The sequence below is a fragment of the Sturnira hondurensis genome, unplaced genomic scaffold (genome assembly GCF_014824575.4).
Source record: "Sturnira hondurensis isolate 20B ecotype Veracruz unplaced genomic scaffold, ASM1482457v3 Scaffold0011880, whole genome shotgun sequence".
Classification (NCBI taxonomy): Eukaryota; Metazoa; Chordata; class Mammalia; order Chiroptera; family Phyllostomidae; genus Sturnira; species Sturnira hondurensis.
The window spans coordinates 1,867,318-1,884,549 of NW_028084511.1; the positions used below are offsets into that span (position 1 = coordinate 1,867,318).

Genomic DNA, 17,232 nt, shown 5'->3' on the forward strand with positions numbered 1-17,232 from the left:
CATGGGAGCACCCAGGGCTGCTGGTGAGTAGGCGAAAAATAGGAAGGGACAAGGCAGGCCCTCGGTGGATGTGACCCAGAGCAGAGGGAACTGCAAATGCCACCATCCCCCCACCCCCAACACCCTTGTGGCCCAAGGGCCTAAACTCTTGTGGATCTCGGCAGACTCCAGCTCCAAAATTTATGCAAGTTCAGCCCTGACTGGCGTGGCTCAGCTGGCTGGGCGTCACCCCACAAAGTGAAAGGGTGCAGGTTCCATTCACGGTCCGGGCACGTGCTTGGGTTGTGGGTTTGGTCCCTAATTGGGGTGTGGGCCAGAGGCAATGGATCGATGTTTCTCTCTCCCTTTCTCCCTCCCTTCCCCTGTCTCTACAAATAAAGAAATTAAATCTTTTTAAAAATTCATGCAAGTTCAATACTTTATTCCATAATATATCTGGGTTTGTTTTTCTATAAAAATAACAGTTTTCCCTAAGTTTTTGCTTCAAGAAAACATGCCATGCTCACTGTGTGGCTTGTTGCACCATCACCCGAGTGAGCCCCTGTCCTGTTGGGCCGACAACTATGGCCTTGGGGCTACCGCGCAGACAGACAAGAGGGCCGAGGAGAAGATGGCAGAACCAGGGGGTGGCAGGGCCCCCTGGCCCGGGTTGGGGTGGGGGCTGTCAGGCCTGCCTGAGCCAGCTTGGTGTCTGCGGCAGCCTAGGCACTGCCTTCACTGTTGGAGGTAGGTTTCCAGCCACCTGTTGCCAGACTTCTTCAGGGACCTGGAGGGGGGGTGGAGGGGGGTGCTGAGGATGCTACTGCAAGACACCCACCCCCACCCCCCAAGATGAAGACTGGGAGTGACTCCCCTTCCCCTAAGGCAAGTGGCTGGGCAGGGCTGAAGGGGTGAACTGCAGTGGAATCTAGATCTGGATTGGAATCTAGATCGGGGGAGGGGTACAACCAAGGCCAGGTCCAGGCAGGAGCCAGGGTGGGCCCTGGACTTTGAGACCTTCGACAACCTCCGGGTGGCCGGCCGGCGCCTGTGTGCACGGCCTGTGGGCCTGGAGTGCCGAGCCAAGTCCCATCCCGAGGTGCCCCTCCTGCAGCTGGGCCAGGTGGTGCTGTGCAGCCTGGGGCAGGGCCTGGTGTGCCGCAACCGCGACTAGGTCGGCCGGTTCCAGATGTGCCTCAACTACCAGGTCCACGTGCTCTGCTGTGATGACTACAGCCATTGCCCCTCAACCCTGGCCACCAGCACGGCCCCGTCCTCGCCCTCGGGGAGCACCCGCACCTCTGGGCTGCCCTCCATGACGGCCACCACCCTAACTGGATCCTCAGGGGGCACGACCGGGGCCCCTGGGACCACCCGCAGCCAACGGAGGCCCCAGCACCGCAGCCAGCACCACCCAGGCCACCTCCAGCCCAGGGGCCAGCACCCGGGAATCCCCCTCGCCCCCCATTCCTTGGACCACCAGCGCCTTGCAGGGAACCACCCAGGGCCCGTGGTCAGCGGCCCCCAGTCCTACGGCGACCCCAGTGGTGACCGGGACCTCACCCAGGGTGCCTTCGGTCACCGCCAGCACACCGGGCAGGACCACTGAGTGTCTGCCACGCTGCGCCTGGACAGACTGGCTGGACCACAGCCACTCCATGCCCGGGGCCTTGGGCGGTGACTTTGAGACCTTTGACAACCTCCCGGCAGCCGGCTGGCCCCTGTGTGCGCGGCCCGTGGGCCTGGAGTGCCTTCCCACAACGCTGTCTGTTGCCTCCTCGTGCTGGGCCCCGTGACCCAGAGATTTGTAACGCCTGGCACCTGTCCACCAGTAAGTAGCCTGGCACAGTCAGGCAGAGGAGCCAGAAATGTCGACAATTTGTTAGGAAACCCCGGGCCAGGTGTTGTAAGGGGGCCAGGCCGAGTGCCGGGGCCCAGAGGATTGGGCTGGGAAGGGTCATGCAGGAGAAGAGGAGTTCAAACACCAGGATGGAAGGAAGGGTTGCCAAGTAAAGGGAAGAGCAGGCGTCAAGGCGCAGAGGCAGGGGAGCTCTGGCTGGAGAACCTGACCTCTGTTTCCACTGCCAAGGCTGCCCCTGGGCCAAGCCCGCCATCCCAGCCAGGGCAGCTGCAGGCCCTGCTGCTCTGTTCTATCTGCTTTGGCTCTCGTCCCATCGGAGCATCTTCCCGGAATCCGATTCCCATGTGTCCCTCGGCCGCTCTCCCCCACACCAGCACCTGCCTCAGGGCTTTGGCTCTGCGGTTCTCTTGCCCAGAATACCCTTCCCCCAGACGTCTGTCTCCCTGGCCATCCTTCTCCTCTCCTCCTGGTTCTGCTCACTTCTCCCTTCAATCCCAGCCACCTGCCACCCTATGATTAAAACCATAACCCCTGCCTGGTGCTCCCCAGCCACTCTCTGGGTTGCACCCATGGGTTTTATGGCTTTGTTTCTTGCCAAAGCACTTCTCCCTTTCTCACATTTTCTGTAACTGACTTATTAGCTGCTTGTTTTCTGTTCTCCACGCTAGAACAGGCGGGATCTCGGCCTGTTTTCCTCACTGGTGTGCCTGCCTGGGCCCGGGGGGAAGAGAGGTGAGTGGCCTCAGGGAACGGAGGGAGGGAGGGAGGCCACAGGCTCGGGACAGACAGGCTGATGGGAAAGGCCTCATGTGTCAGCTCTTCGAGAGAGACCAGTGTGGGCTCAGAGAGGGGGCTGATGGGGACCAGGGTGGCCAGGGAACCCAGGGGAGCTGCCATGACCCCTTACCTAATGATGTCCCCTAGGGCGGTGAATAAGGGCTTCACTTCATAGACAAGCCCGTGCTTGGCACACAGCGCCTGGACCATTGGTGCGACCCTGTGGTAGTTGTGCCGGGGCATCGTGGGGAAGAGACTGGGGCGGGAGGGAGAGCATGTGCTGACATCGGATGTGGGGGGTGCCAGGTGGACCACCACCCCTCTCTCCTCGCAGACCCCCAGGGGACCCAGGGCTCCCGTCCCAACCTCCCCAGGGAAAGACTCGCTGCCACCCGCTGGGCCCCATGGCCTGCACTCACTGGTGCTCGATCTGGAAGTTGAGGTGCCCGGTGAACCAGTCCGTGAAGAGTGAGGACTCCACATTGCAGGTGGTTTCCACCTGCCAGGAGCAGGGGAGGGCATGGGTGAGGTCACAGGCTGGCCCCAAGCCCTGGGCCTGCAGCAGCCCCTGAACCTGGCAGCCCCATCAGGGGCCCTTCCCTCTCAACTGGGACCCCACCCACCCCAGGAGGTGCCCCTACGGCCACCCCTGCCACCCACCTGAGAGCTGGCCCAGTCCCGGTGCTTCTCATAGCCGATCTCCTTGGGGATGTGGTTCATCTGCGTGATCCACACGAACCAGTGGCTCTCCAGGACCCTGTGGGGAGGCTCAGGCACTGCCACGTCCGACTCACCGCTGAGACCGGCCCCGGCCCTCGGCTTCCTCATCTGTACAGGCGGGTTGTGGCAAACCCTCCCCCACTGGAGTCCCCGGCTGGGAGGGGCGGGCTCCCTGCCCTGCCGAGCCCAGAGCAGCCCACCCGCTGTCCCAGAGAGCCCACCCCATTGGTGTCATTTGACCCGCCCCCAGCCCAAGGAGGCTCTGAGGACCCCGGCTGCCCGTGTGTGACGCCCCACCCCTGCCACCGGAAGTGCCGTACCGGACAGCCACGTAGAGGAGCAGCACCTCGGAAACGCGGTAGAAGGGAAGGTAGGACAAGAAGAAGCGGGAGTAGAAGCTCGCGGCCCAGAGCAGGTCCTGCAGAGAGTGGTGCACACAGGTCTCACAGCAGCCGGAAGACGGGGCCAAAGTCATCCATGCCTTCCGCTTGAGGTGCCTCAGAGCCCTAGAGAGCTCACTGCCCCCCTCTGGGCCTTCGTTTTCTCAGCCAGGTAAAGGGGCAGGGGCTTTGCCCTGCCGGCTGAGCATGGAAGTGAAGGTGCCATGGCGGGGCTGAGGTGGGGGACCCCTGCCTGGGAGACCAATGCCAGGCAGAGTCAGCCCAGCGGACCCCCACCCCCAGCAAGGACACCACGCCGGGGCCTGGGGACACGTGCGCTCTTCCCCTGCACACATGTACCTCACTGTTGCATGCACACATACACTGTTGCATTCGTGGACGCCCCCGCCTGTCGCCACCATGGCTGCACACCCAGGGGACGGAGCAGGCCCACTCACCCTCCACTGCATGCGCACCAACATGTAGGCCAGGCTATCCACCTCGAAGTTCACCAGGGTGAGCAGCGGGGGGCCGACTGCAAGGAGGGCGTGCGAGGGCTCAGGCACTGGGGTGGGGGCTGGGCGGGCTGGGCAGGTGGGGTGGGGGCGGGGCGCTGTCCCTCTGGGAACACCAGTGGGACTGGGTGCTGGGCCCGGCCAGCTGGGACGAACCCACATCGCCCTCCAGGCCTGGTCCACATTCTCTCCTCAGCACTTGAGCCTGCCCAGGCTGACCTTTGCCTCCCTGCCTCGCATGTCCCCATCCTGTCCACTTTGGCCACACTCCTGAGTCCTCGCCCTGTCCGCCCCAACAGATGCGCTCGAGCTCTGGACCACTGTGATGTGAGGGCCTGAAGGGATGCTGAGAGCTCCGGGCAGGGCTGCGGCCAGCCTCTGGTATTAAGGCGCCCCAGGCGGCGAGGCCAGCTGGGTGGCAGAGCAGCGTCCGGGAGAGGCTTGGAGGTGCCAGTGCTGAGAGATGGCTAACAAGTGCCCCTTCCCCAGGAGGTTCTGGAAGCTGCTCGGTGTCGGCAGGCATGGGGCAGACAGTGCGGGCTCAGCATGGTCCCCACCCCAGCCATGTCTTCACCACTGTGGGGACAAAGGGACACTCACTCAGGAAGAAGTACAGGTGCTGATAGTTGTAGGGTAGGTATCTTCGTTTCTTCCTGCCGTACTGCAGAGACAGACGGTGGCTGAGCAGGGATCCTGCTCTCTGGGATCCTTCTGCCCAGGCAGGGGCTGGGGCCTAGCTGGGACCACAGGGCAAAGGCAACTCCAGATTCTAGCAAGCGGGCTCATCACCACCAGCAGGCTGGAAGGTGGGGAGGGGGTACCTCTGGGGTGGGGGCTCAGCCTGGAACTAGAGTGAGGGGCTTGGTTGGGGGCTTGGGCTGGGCCATAGTTGGGGCCCCAGGAGCTACCAGTCCCCACTCAGCTGCAAGTCCAGCCTGTGTGTGTTGCCGTGTTCCCCACAAACCTCAACAGAGGCATCCCCCAAGAGGAAGATGGGCGCCGTGGTCACATCCGGGTCCTTGAAGAAGATGTTGGGCTTGGCGTGGTGCTGGAAGTGGCGGAAGTTCCACCAGTGGGAAGAGAAGCCCTGCAGGGGATAGGGGTTCTCAGGAGCGGAGCCAGGCCACGTCCACCACTCCGTGCCTGCACATGCGGGCAGTCCCAGCGTGGCTCCCCAACTCAGCCCCTTGATGCCCACCACATACCCCACCCTCACCTTCAGCTGTCCCATCACAAACTGCTGGGCCAGGCTGTTCCGCCAGGTATTCCTGAAAACAGAGGCATGGCCCAGGTCGTGTTGCAGAAGCCAGCCCTGAATCTGTGGAGAGACAGGTTCCAAAGCCTTGACACCTGGCTCTGGCTACGGGGGACGGTGCTGGCTGCCTAGGACCCCAGAGAGCCCCACATCCCCGGCTCGCCAGGCACACCGACAGTGAATGCTCCATTTTAGGGCCCTGGACACCAGCTTCCTCTTTTCCAGAACACCAGGTTTGGGGAGGTCTGGGGACCTAGGTATCTCAGAGCTGCAGGGCAGCAGCCCTCTGGCTCCGTGCCCTGTGCTCATCCAGGGTCCAGCAAGAAGCTTCCTTGGCTTATTTAAAATACAGCTTGACCCTCAGGTCACACCTCATGGGGCCCCTGGCTGGTCATTCGTTCGTTCATTCATTCATTCGTTCACTCATTTGCCAAATGCACCCAGAATGTTCACAGGTGTCTGTCGGGCAGTTTCGGGCTGTAACACAGAGCTGGCGTCACCTGGGAGAGAGCCATGAAGAAGGTGGCGAGGGTGCTGGGCACCCAGCCGGAGCCAAAGAGGTAGACGATGAGCCAGGCGAGCACCTCCATGGCCAGGATTTGGCCCAGCACCAAGGCGAAGAAGGTGTACTTGGGCTCGAACAGCTTCATGTCCTTGGCTGCCTGGTGCAGGGCTCGGAAGTCCTCGATTAGCTGGGCCTGCCGTGGTGAGTGGCCGGTCAGGCACGGGAGTGAGGTCCCAGTTGCCGCAGAAAACACCTGCAGCCACCCTTCCCTTGCCAAGCCCAAAGGGTGTGACCAGAGGGGTCAGAGGGACAAAAGCACTTGGCTTGGGGAGTGACCTGAATTGCTGCCTGGTGGCAAAAGCTCCCCTGCAAAAGGTGGGGGGGAGGTGCAGTATGTGAGAAGCAGAAAAGGCAGAGTGGGCAAAACCCTGAGAGCACAGCCCGTCAAAATCCTCATTGTAGATTGGGGTGCTGGGCCCAGAGCCGGGAAGGCATGGCCTGGGGACAAGTGCTGACCCAGCCAGCTCTGCGGGGGCCGTGGGCTTCTGGCAGGCGTGCCTACAGCTCTTCCTACCGCTGCCTGCCTGCCAAGGAAGGAATGGCAAAGCAGCCCTGGCTTCCAGGGCCCCTAGGAGTAGTGCTGATGGAGCTGCTACCAGCCAGGCCCCTCCCTCCACCCACCCACCCACCCACCCCCAGGGCCCTCCAGAGACCGCTCAGCCTCTGCCAGGGCCCTGCTCACATTCTGGGATCCATCCTGGCCGGGCTCCTCTGGGGCCAGCTGTCCGATCAGCAGGGGCTGCAGGAACTTGCGTACAAAATTGAGGTCCCGGTGGAAGGCACGGAAGGCATCCTGAGGAAGAGCAGATAGTCAGGTGGGCAGACAGACAGACAGCTGGCAGCACCCAGAGGCAGTAGACAAGGTGGAAGGACTGCTGATGGAAGGGCAGAGCAGACAAGAGAGATGGAGGGCCAGTGAGCTGGCTGGTCAGTGGTCATGGAAATAGCACCACGTGGGTCAGCCTGGACCAGGAGCCTACCCTGGTCCTCCCCAGCTGCTTCGCCCAGCCAGGGGGCCCTTCTCCAAACCTGGCTGGGTGCCTAAAAATCTGGATTTGCAGAAAGGTCTCCCTGGAAGACTCTTGGTTCCTTTCATGGCTGGGTTCAACTTTTCCAAAAAAATAGCAACGTGGAACGCTTTCTGGAACTTGTATGCTTTTCTACGGCATGTAAAATAAGGCCTGGGTCAAACTGTCACATTGTCCCCGCTTCACAAACACAAGCACGGGGGAGGGGGGGGGCATGGGTGGGAAACCTGTACTCGAGGGCCACAGGGCCACTGGGAGGAAAAAAGTCAGCGAGGGCCAGGCAGACTGAGATCTTGGGCGTTTGTAAGGAACATTTTCAAACAGTTCATTTTAAAAGCAGGAGCGGAAAGCACACGTTTTTAGAAAGGAAATTAAATAAGTAATCTAGCATTCTGTGTAATAGCAGGGGTAGAGGGAGGGTGCTGCACAGGCGAAGGGGTTAGAGGAAGAAAACAGCAAGAAGAAAGACGAAGGGCTGGAGAAAGACACCAATCAGGAAGTGGCCGGGGCATTTCTGAACTGTTAGTAAACTTGAACTTCACATCTGGGGCTCGCTTACTCTTCTCGATCTAGTCTCGGTATATGTCTCATTACTGTTCACCGTTCTTTAGCTGATTTTTATCCTTGGGCTTGCAGAGACTTTGAGGAGCCACCCAGTGGTCTGAGCTGAGCGAGCAGTGACTAGAGTGGTGTTGTCCCCATGTGCCCGGGGTAGGTGGCAGCTGGCTGCTAAAGGAAATACCTTTGAAGAAGGTTGACTGAGAACAGGGGTCTCCTATTGTTTTCTCACTCATGAGCCTACCAGNCTGAACTGTTAGTAAACTTGAACTTCACATCTGGGGCTCGCTTACTCTTCTCGATCTAGTCTCGGTATATGTCTCATTACTGTTCACCGTTCTTTAGCTGATTTTTATCCTTGGGCTTGCAGAGACTTTGAGGAGCCACCCAGTGGTCTGAGCTGAGCGAGCAGTGACTAGAGTGGTGTTGTCCCCATGTGCCCGGGGTAGGTGGCAGCTGGCTGCTAAAGGAAATGCCTTTGAAGAAGGTTGACTGAGAACAGGGGTCTCCTATTGTTTCCTCACTCATGAGCCTACCAGCTTCTGGCGAGTGTTTAAACACAAGTGACAGCGGGGCCCCTGTGCTTACGGCCAGACGTCCCAGTCCTGGGGGAAGGACATGCATGGGCCTCACCCCCCCACCGGGCCCCACTCAGAGGCCACACCTGCAGGATGCCTGCTCTCTTACTGGCCAGGGCAGTGAGGGTGGGGGAAGGGGGGTGGGAGGGAGAGATTTCTGGAGTAAACCAGGCCCTGGGGAAAGCTGACCTGGGGCCCCTCCCTGGGATTCCGAACAGAAGAGGGAGCTGTGTGAGCTACTGAGTGCCGATCTCCTGTCCCGGAAGACCCTGGACGGAGGGGCAACACACCGGGAGGCAGGGGCTGGAGGGAGGGCTGGCCCCAACAGGGCCCTAACTGGCACCCGCAGGGAGCTGGGAGGGAAGATAGCTCTTGGAGCTCAGCTGACCCCACTCACTGTAACCCTGAGTGAGTCTGTTTGGCTGGGGACTGCTAAGGCTTTTTTTTCCCCCTAACTTTTTCGTTTTGGAGGTGGGGAAGGGAAGGGGCGTGACCAGGGCCGGAACAGGTCTGCCTGAGGCCAGCCGGCTGCGCCTGAGTTCTTGACTTCCTGCAGGAAGATTTCACGACACGAGTCCAGGTGACTCAGAGTACGTTTATTAAAGGTGGGGACAGTGAGACAAAGGAAGCGCGTAGGGCAGCAGCAGCACCCAGAGAGCCTGGGCGGCGCTCTGCTTCGTCTCCCTAGAAATGTGGTAGGAAAGGAGTGGCCGGGCTGCACGAACTCACTGAGAAGTAAAAGCCACAGTGGCAGAAGCGAGCCAAGCGGGGCTGCCGTGAGCTCCCTGGGAAGTCAGGGAAAATGGGGCCTTGCAGGCAGACGCAGGGGGTAAGCCCGGGATGAGCTGCCGGTACCCACTGCTGCCCTGGGCGCCAGTTTCCTAAACTCAGAGAGCAGAGATACACACACCCACGGGGTAAAGGCATGGACGTGCTCTAGGGAGAGCGCCTTTCCCTTAATTTTTTCATTGTAGTAAAACATGCATCGAATTTGCCATTTTAACCATGTCTCGGTGTGCACTTCAGTGGCATTAAGTGTATTTATTCACTAAGCTGTGAGACCATCACCACCTCCAGCTCCAGAACTCTTTCCTCCTCCGCCCACTTTGAGCTCCGCCCACCTTGAGCTCCACCCCCCAGGAAACGCTAACTCCCCACCCCGGCCCCGCCCGTGGCACCCACCATTCTGCTAAGTGACTACTCTAGGGACCTCGCAGAAGAGAGAGCGTACGATATTTGTACTTTTGTGACTGACTTATCACTTAGCATGGCTTCAAGGTTCATCTCTGCTGTAGCCCGTGTCGGAATTTCTTTCCTTCCGAAGGTTGACTCTGCGTCCCTGTCATTTCCTCTGAAAGTTCCCTGGCAGCACGCAGCACCTGAAGCTCACGTACACAGGCACACGGGCACACTCACAAGGACCCAGAGGGGCACATGTGGACACACCCACCCCCCACCTCAGCACCAAGACTTGGACACACAGGCACGCACTCAGAAACACACACAGCCAGAGCCCGAGAGAACACTCAGACAGACACAGCCTGGCGCACACCACACGCGCACGGCCTCATGCACACGGCAGGCGCACAAACTCAGAGCAGGACGCAAGTGCAGTGGGTACCAGCCCAGGATTACCTGCCTCCCGGTCCTTTCTCTCTCCCACCTCGTGTCTGTCCTGGGGCCACCCCAGTGCCCAGCTGACTCCTGGGCGACCCGGGACTGTGGAGTCGAGCTGCGGTGCTGTGGGAGCAGGTCGGCTTCCCTGCCTCCTTTCACCCTGGTCCTCATTGGCCAGGCCAGGCCTGGGGGTTCACTGAGGGAGCGTGTCTTGAGATGTGACTGTTCAGGGGCCCAGGACGGGGCTCGGTGGGTTCTTGTGGAGCTGGGCGGCTCCTGGGGCTGGGCGGGCGCCGCTGAGCCTGTGCTTCTCACTCCCAGAAGCCAGCAAGGTGGGTCCCTGGCCTCAGCCCAAGTCCTGATGTGCTAGCAAACAGCTGTTTCTGGAACACTGGCTGGGGCCATGTGACCTAGTCCTCTCTGGGCCTCCACTTAAGGACCCCGGGGCTTGGCAGGAGACTCGGAGCGGTTAAGCCACTTACATAGCTCCATTTTAATGGAGGCTGGACCAGAACCCAGTCTGCCTGTACAGCTGTGCTTGTGGACACTCGGCAGTAGCCCCAGGGCAGCCACTCTTGGGCCAGAGCGGAGGCAGTGGACCTCCTCAGTCAGGGGCGGGGGTGGTCCTCACCGTGAGGCTGCTCACCATCCCAAACAGCCAAGGACCTGGCTGCTGTGAGACTGGGCTGTGGGGGGACAGGAAGGCGGTCCTGGGGCTTCTTGGCCACACTGATTGAGTTTCAGGGCACTGCAGGAGACCCCCATCACCCACCACTGGTGAACTCAAAACTGTCCTTGGAGTGGTCTGTGTGAGAACACTATGCCCCTCCCCCACCTAACAGGCTGAAGGAGGCTCTGGGCATTGGAACAAAGTGGGGAGTGACGCTGGTGTCAAAGCTATGCCCCAACGGATGCCGCTGGTGGCAGCGACAGGCTGTGTGCGTGACAGTGTCCTCGGAGCAGGGCCTGAAGAGTGGGTGTGAGTGAGCACAGGAGAGCAGAGAGCTGAGGCTCCACAGCCCCTGAGGCAGAGGTGAGTCATCCTGCTGGGAGGGAACAGAGGCTCCGGGTGGTGGGAAAGCCTGCCCCAGCTGGAGTTAGCAGGGACAGACCTGGGATTAAAACCCTGGTCCCAGCGGGACAGAACCATAACAATAAAAAGAGCAGCCAGGGCTCATCTTCTGTGATGCCCACGCCCTCCCAGGGTACAGCGACCACCCAGCTCCGCCCTGGTCCCTGCAAACCTGCCCCCAGCCCTGAACTCCCCTTAGCAGCTGGTTAAGGGGCAGCATAGGGGTGGAGGGCGGTGCTGGAGCCAGCCTGTCGGGGATGGAAGCTGAGCTGCCACTTATGAGCTGGGCCACAGAGCCACAAAGGTCACCCCCCTTCTGTTCTGTGTTTTCTCATCAGTAAACCGGGAACCACAAGTGCCCCTCTCGTGGGCCTCTGGGGAGCACCCAGTCTGAGCAGGTGGTTGGTGCATCCAGAAGGGGCCCGGCGTCCGATGAGGCCCTCGCCCAGCCCTGGCCTGATGTGCCACCTCCTGCGTCCACTCAGATGTAGTGCCCTAGAAGGGTGGGTTTCCAGGGGTGACAGTGACAGGCTGCAGGACAGTGTATCCTGCAGGTCAAGTCCTGGCCTCAGGTTGGCTGAGGAATGAGATACAGTTGGGGGTGGGGAGCATTTCTGGCCACTCTCCAAAGATTCTGGAACGTCCCAGATCAAAAAGAGGGTGGGGCAGGGCTGCTGGGGTGGCCTCGGTCTGCTCCCAAACCTTTGCTGAGGAGGTCGCAGTGGGTTGTGGAGATGGGGACATGCCTCCACGGACACCCCGGGGCGTTTCTCCCTCCCCCACCCTGTTCTGGGCAGGAAGGCAGAGCAGGAACTCGAACTTGGCGTTCAGACGTTCCTTCCCATCCTCTCCCCCGCACTTCTCACAGGAGGCCAACAGGCAAGTGCTATCAGTAACCCCATCTTACAGACGTGGAAACCAGGGTAAGAGACCGAAGGGCACACATTTCTGGCCACGGCACAGCCAACTGCTGCCTGAGCAGCAGAGCCCAGCTTAAGGACTGATGCCCTTAGGAGGCTGTCCCATCTCCCCAGCACTGCTTGTGTCCCTAGTGATAGGCTGGCACACATGCCAGAGCCTTCTCCACCCATCACCCTGGCCTCGTAAGCATCGCTGACCCAGCTGTGGTCCCAGGGTGGCCAGGCCCTCCTGCTCTTGGTCCTCTCTCCACCACTAGGCTCAGTTCTCAGCTATCCCATGAGAAGCCCGTGACAGGTCAGGACCCTTGGGAAGACACAGGAGGGCTGCCAGCACCCACACCTCTGCACACTGTGGTCCTGCCCCTTGCCGGAGACTCTGACTCCTCCCCCAGGGAGGGAATGGGCCATGGCAGAAATGCTGGGAAGGGGCTTGGGGGTGGGGCATTGCAGGAAATACCTACAGAGGGCAGACATGTCACACATCGTTGCGCAGCAGGGCTTTCCCAGCAGCCAGTGTGGTGAATGGAAGGAGACAGTATGTGGGCCCTGGATCCAGGTCCTCCAAGTTCATGGCCAGCACCCTCTGGGCCCCACCCTCACTCCAGAGCCTCAGGATCTGCCCTGCCTCTCCCCAACTCCCACCCAGGCACAACCCCACCCTCCAAGCCCAACTAGGAAAGCCCTGCCCCTCAAGGGCCCCCAAGAAGATCCCTTTATATCACCCATATTCAGCCTCAGTCTCCTCATCTGTAAAATGGGCCAACACTACCACCTGCCTCGTAAAGTTGCTGTCTGACAGCCACACTGAACTGCATCCCAGAGGCTGCCCTGGCACACCTGCACCCACAGCACCTCTTGCCCTCCACCCTGGCCACACCTGCACTTTGGGACCCATCATCTTGTCCCCTACCCCCCTGCCCTTCTCCTGGGAGGCTCTGCCTTCCCCTTCCCTAGTAGGGATCATGTTGAATCTGTATCAGATTCTCCCAGCTTCCCTGCTGTGCCCTGCAAGGCCCCCTTACAATAAAACCCAAGTGCTGCTTCCAAGGACACAGAAGCTTAGCGGGAACAGCCCTGCTACCCCACGACCTAACCGCCTGCCCCTGCCCACTGCTCAACTCCAGCCACGCAGAGACTTGCTGTCCTCAGGCTCCCACCTCGGAGCCTCTGCTCCAGCCAGTCCACCTGCCAAGGAACTCCCTCCTTGCAGAGGTGTGTGTGGCTCGCAGCTACATCTCCAGAGGTGAGAACAGAGTCTGGCACTTAGGAGATGCTCACTGCATATCTACTGATGGATTTAGCAATTGAAGAATGAATGAGTGGGCCCTGGCTGGTGTGCCTCAGTGGATTGAGTGCCGGCCTGTGAACCAAAGGGTTGCCTGTTCGATTCGCAGTCAGAGCACATGTCTGGGTTGTGGGCCAGGTCCCCAGTAGGGGACGCATGAGAGACCACCACACATTGATGTTCCCCTCTCTCTAAAAATAATAAATAAAATCTTTTTTCTTTTACAAAAGAATGAATGAACGGAATAAGCAGCTAGATCACAGTGTAGCACATGGTGAGGAACATATGCTGTGGGTTCAAATCCCAGATCTAACTTTTCATTTCAACTCACTTTGCTTCTCTCAGGCCCCATTCCCTCATCTATAAAGTGGGGAGAGGATTCTATCTATCCTCTCCCTATCTATCCACTATCTATCAATCCAGCTTCGGAGCCATAGCGGGTGCTGGGGGTGGGGCGGCTGGCTCTGGCACACTTCTGACTGTGGAGCACCGTGACATCCTGGGACATGACACACGGTCTCGGGCTGTGGCCAGGCCGTGCCCCTCCCTGGCCTGGCTCAGGCTGTCTACGACTCTTAGAGGAGCCTGGCCCAGGGCCCAGAGCCTTCTCCCCAGGGTACCCACTTTGTATCCCAGGATGGCCTCATGGCACAGGAACTCTGGGAATTTCCTGGCAGGAAGGCTTCTGCTGCCTGGACATAGAAACAGCTGATGGGCGGCCAGGGCTGGTGGAGGCAACTTCAGGAGCACCACTCTGGCTAGATGGGAGCCCCGCCCCCACCTGTGCTCCAGGACCTGGCACAGGCGGCAGGGGTCTGGGCTCCACCGCACAGGGTTCTGGGAGGCCCCAACCCCTGGACTGCCTAGTGGAAACATTATGGACAAAGACAGGGACCCCCCAACCCCAACCATGCCATAACCCCTAAATGGACCAGGTATTCCAGCAGCTCCAGCCCGATGTTTGGGGCCTGGAGGAAGCTAAGAGATGGCTTAAGGCAACTCCGTCCTGTTACAGACACAGGTGGAACCGGGCAAGGCCACTCAGCGAAGGGGTGGCTCTGCCACGGCTGTCCCAGTGCATTGCGCAGTCTGCAGGGCCCACCCACACTTGGCAGCCAGCAGTATCCACTGACCCAGAGCAACGATGCGGCAGCCCTGGGGCCACACCGTTGAGAGGCCCAGGGCTGTTCCCAGCCAGACTGCGGTCTGGCCCAGCTCTCCCCATCTTACAGATGAGGAAACTGAGGCTCAGAGGAATGACGCGCCTGGTTGGAAATCACTCAGGGCCTCTAATGGCTGAGCCGACCCAGCCCCAGGGAACAGACAGGGAGACAAGAAGCAGAACTTCATTGGGGAGGAATCAATAAGAATGCTGTCAGATGGAATTCTCAGGGTCAAGAGCTAACTGTATGATGGGGTTCCCCTGTCTTTGGGGAACAAGAAGGAAAACGCAGTTAATAAATGTTCTCTGGCCCTGGCTAGTGTGGCTCAGTGGATTGAGTGCTGGTCTGAGAACCGAAAGGTCACGGGTTCAATTCCCAGTCTGGGCATATGCCTGGTTGCAGACCAGGTCCTCAGTTGTTGGGGGCGTGTGAGAGGCAACTGATCAATGTATCTCTTACACACTGATGTTCCTCTTCCTCTTTTTTTCTCTCCCTTCCCCTCTCTCTAAAAGTAAACAAATAAAACCTTTAAATAAATAAAGAAAGAAAGAACCACTCTGTTGCCTTCTCCTTGGCTGCCCCCAGCCTGTCTTACGGATCAGAGGTTGAAAAAGGCCGGAGAAGGCATCCATAGGATCCTTGAGAAGCGAGCCAGGCTGGGGGGCGGGGGTGGGGCGGGCTGTGGCACCTCGTACCCCCAGACCCTGACAGACATGCACGCGAGTGCAACGTGGACAGACACAGGCAGCGTTTGCACACTTCCAGCCCTGTATAGGGTCACACACTCATTGGCCCATGGTCAGCTTCAAATCTGTGGCCACCACCAAGCCCCTCGGCACCTAAGGACAAGGCTTTCTGTCAGTGTCGAGGGTTTTAGGAGGCTTCTGACCCTCACCCCTCAGCATCCTGGGGTGGAAGTTGGGGGGGAAAGGCCTTTTCTCTGGAAAAACAGAGATTTTCCACCAGTGTGCCACGAGAATCTTTGAAACACACAATATCTGGCTACTTAGTCAGGGACACTGACCTCTTTTCCCTTAGATTGTCAAATAAAAAATAACAACAATAGTCATCCGGTGTGAATGAATGAAAATTATACCTACTTTCTGTCGGATCAGCAAAAACCATATTTTTTGGTGCTCCGAAGAATGTTAGTCGTTTATGTGCACAGTGGGACGAAAGGGGCTGGAAATCTTTGCTTTGAGAGAGTCCTAGGAAGGGCGCTCAACCCATGGGAGAAGGCAGTGGGCAGGGGGCAGGTGGCCTGGCCACAGGGATACTGATCCTCTTGGGACAGCACACCATCTCTCTTGCTGCCTAAAGTTCTGAGCCCTGCAAGACCTTCCTAGTCCTCCGTGCAGCACACCTGGTATCACGGATGGACAAGGACAGAGCCTCAGGGCCCCAACTCCTATCCCCGCCATGGGGGACTCCGGGAACTGGGCTGGTGAGGAGTCCCAGCTTTGGCTGCTCCGCCACTGGGCTCCAGCCAGATGGTCTCACTTGGGCCAGGCCCCAGGACTCCTTGGCCAAGACATGTCTAGACAGGAGCCCAGAAGGGGAAGTCGGGGTCCCCAGGGCCCAGCCTGTTCCTGGGGTGATTGTGCTTCCCAAAGAGGCCCACCCAGCCTGGCTGGCAAAGTTCTCGCACAGGCAGCGGCTAGCCCAGGAGAGGTGAGTCACTGACCCTCACTGACTGACACGGCAGCCCTTGGGCAAGCCCGCATACCTCTGGGCCGGGCTCAGCCTCTGCTGCCCAGCCCACCGCCTCTGACAGCACACCCTTGCCCAGCCCCTGGGGTCTCGGCCCCATCCCTGACACCAGCATGAGGGGCCTGGTCCGGGGAAGCCCAGAACTGAGAGGAGGAGTCTCGGAGCAGCACCGGGGACCCTCTTCTAGGGCAGGCTCTTTCCGCCATGACACACCCACCTCCGAGAGCCCCTTCCTCCCACACAGCCCGGCTCCAGCCCAGCCCTGGTCCAAGGCCCGCCGTGTGGACCTCCATTCGGGGACTTGGCCCCCTTATCCCTCGTCAGTCCCCTGCCAGTCCATCTCAACTCAGGGTCACGGGCCAGGAGGTCAAAGGTCAGCTAGGGAGGGCACTCAGGCCCCGCAGGAGAAGCGGGGTACAATGCCCACCATCAGGCCCCAGTGAGCGTCAGGCTCCACCCCGCCGGCGGCGGGTTTCCTTACCGTGGCGTCCTCAGCGCCGAAGTGGCGGATGGGGCGACTGCCCCCCGGGTGCTCCTGCGCCCAGCGGCTGATGTCGTAGACGCGGCGCTCGATGACCAGCCACATGTCGCCCGGACGGTTGTGCAGGCGGATCTGCTCCCAGCAAAAGGTGGGCAGCGGCGCCCCAAGCTGCGCGGGCCCTTCGCGCGGCCCTGGCTCCCCGCCTGGCTCCCCGACACCGCCCATGGCTGCGTGCACAAGTCCTCGGGCACCGGGAACCTTTCCGAGATCCCCGCGAGACACGGAGGGGAGCGAGGTGGTGTTCTCCGGGGCTCCCTCGGCCGCACCCGCTCCTCTGCGGCCCCGCCTCGCTGCTGCAACCACCGTACGAGCGTGCGCCGCTCGGCTCTCCTTTCTGCGCAGAACTTTCCTCCCTTATAACCGCGCCTGTGGCTCGCCGGCCATCCGCCCCCGGCCCGGCCCGGCCCCGCCGCCTGCCCCGCGCTCCAATCCCGGCGCGGCGCCTGGGCCCCCATTGGCTGCGGAGCGCTCGGACCGCTGGAGAGGGCAGTGTAGAGGCGGGCCCGCCCCGCCCCTAAGACCCGCGGCCACGGCGCCTGGCCCTTCCCCTGGACTCTGTTGCTGCCCAAGGCTCTGTCAACTCGTGGGCTCCGGGCTCGGCGGGGCGGGAAGGGGGCGGGACGGGGCAAACACCCACGGCCTGTGTCCGCTGCTCCCGCGGGGGCCCACATCTGCGCCTGATGGGCTTGGAAGAACAGTGAGGATTAC

The 17,232-nt window shown here is 60.3% G+C and overlaps 1 protein-coding gene across 1 annotated transcript; it reads right to left on the reverse strand.

Annotated features, from left to right (window-relative positions):
• Positions 1-400: 400 nt before the first annotated feature.
• Positions 401-16,883, reverse strand: LOC118996920 (fatty acid desaturase 3). Its single transcript, XM_037060574.1, has 12 exons — positions 16,465-16,883; positions 6,735-6,845; positions 5,988-6,185; positions 5,449-5,550; positions 5,197-5,319; positions 4,833-4,893; positions 4,176-4,252; positions 3,658-3,755; positions 3,278-3,374; positions 3,037-3,116; positions 2,748-2,873; positions 401-766 (listed from the first exon to the last, which is right to left on the reverse strand). The coding sequence occupies exons 1-12, from the start codon at positions 16,687-16,689 to the stop codon at positions 715-717; spliced, it is 1,350 nt and encodes a 449-aa protein (XP_036916469.1). The 5' UTR covers positions 16,690-16,883; the 3' UTR covers positions 401-714.
• Positions 16,884-17,232: the final 349 nt, after the last annotated feature.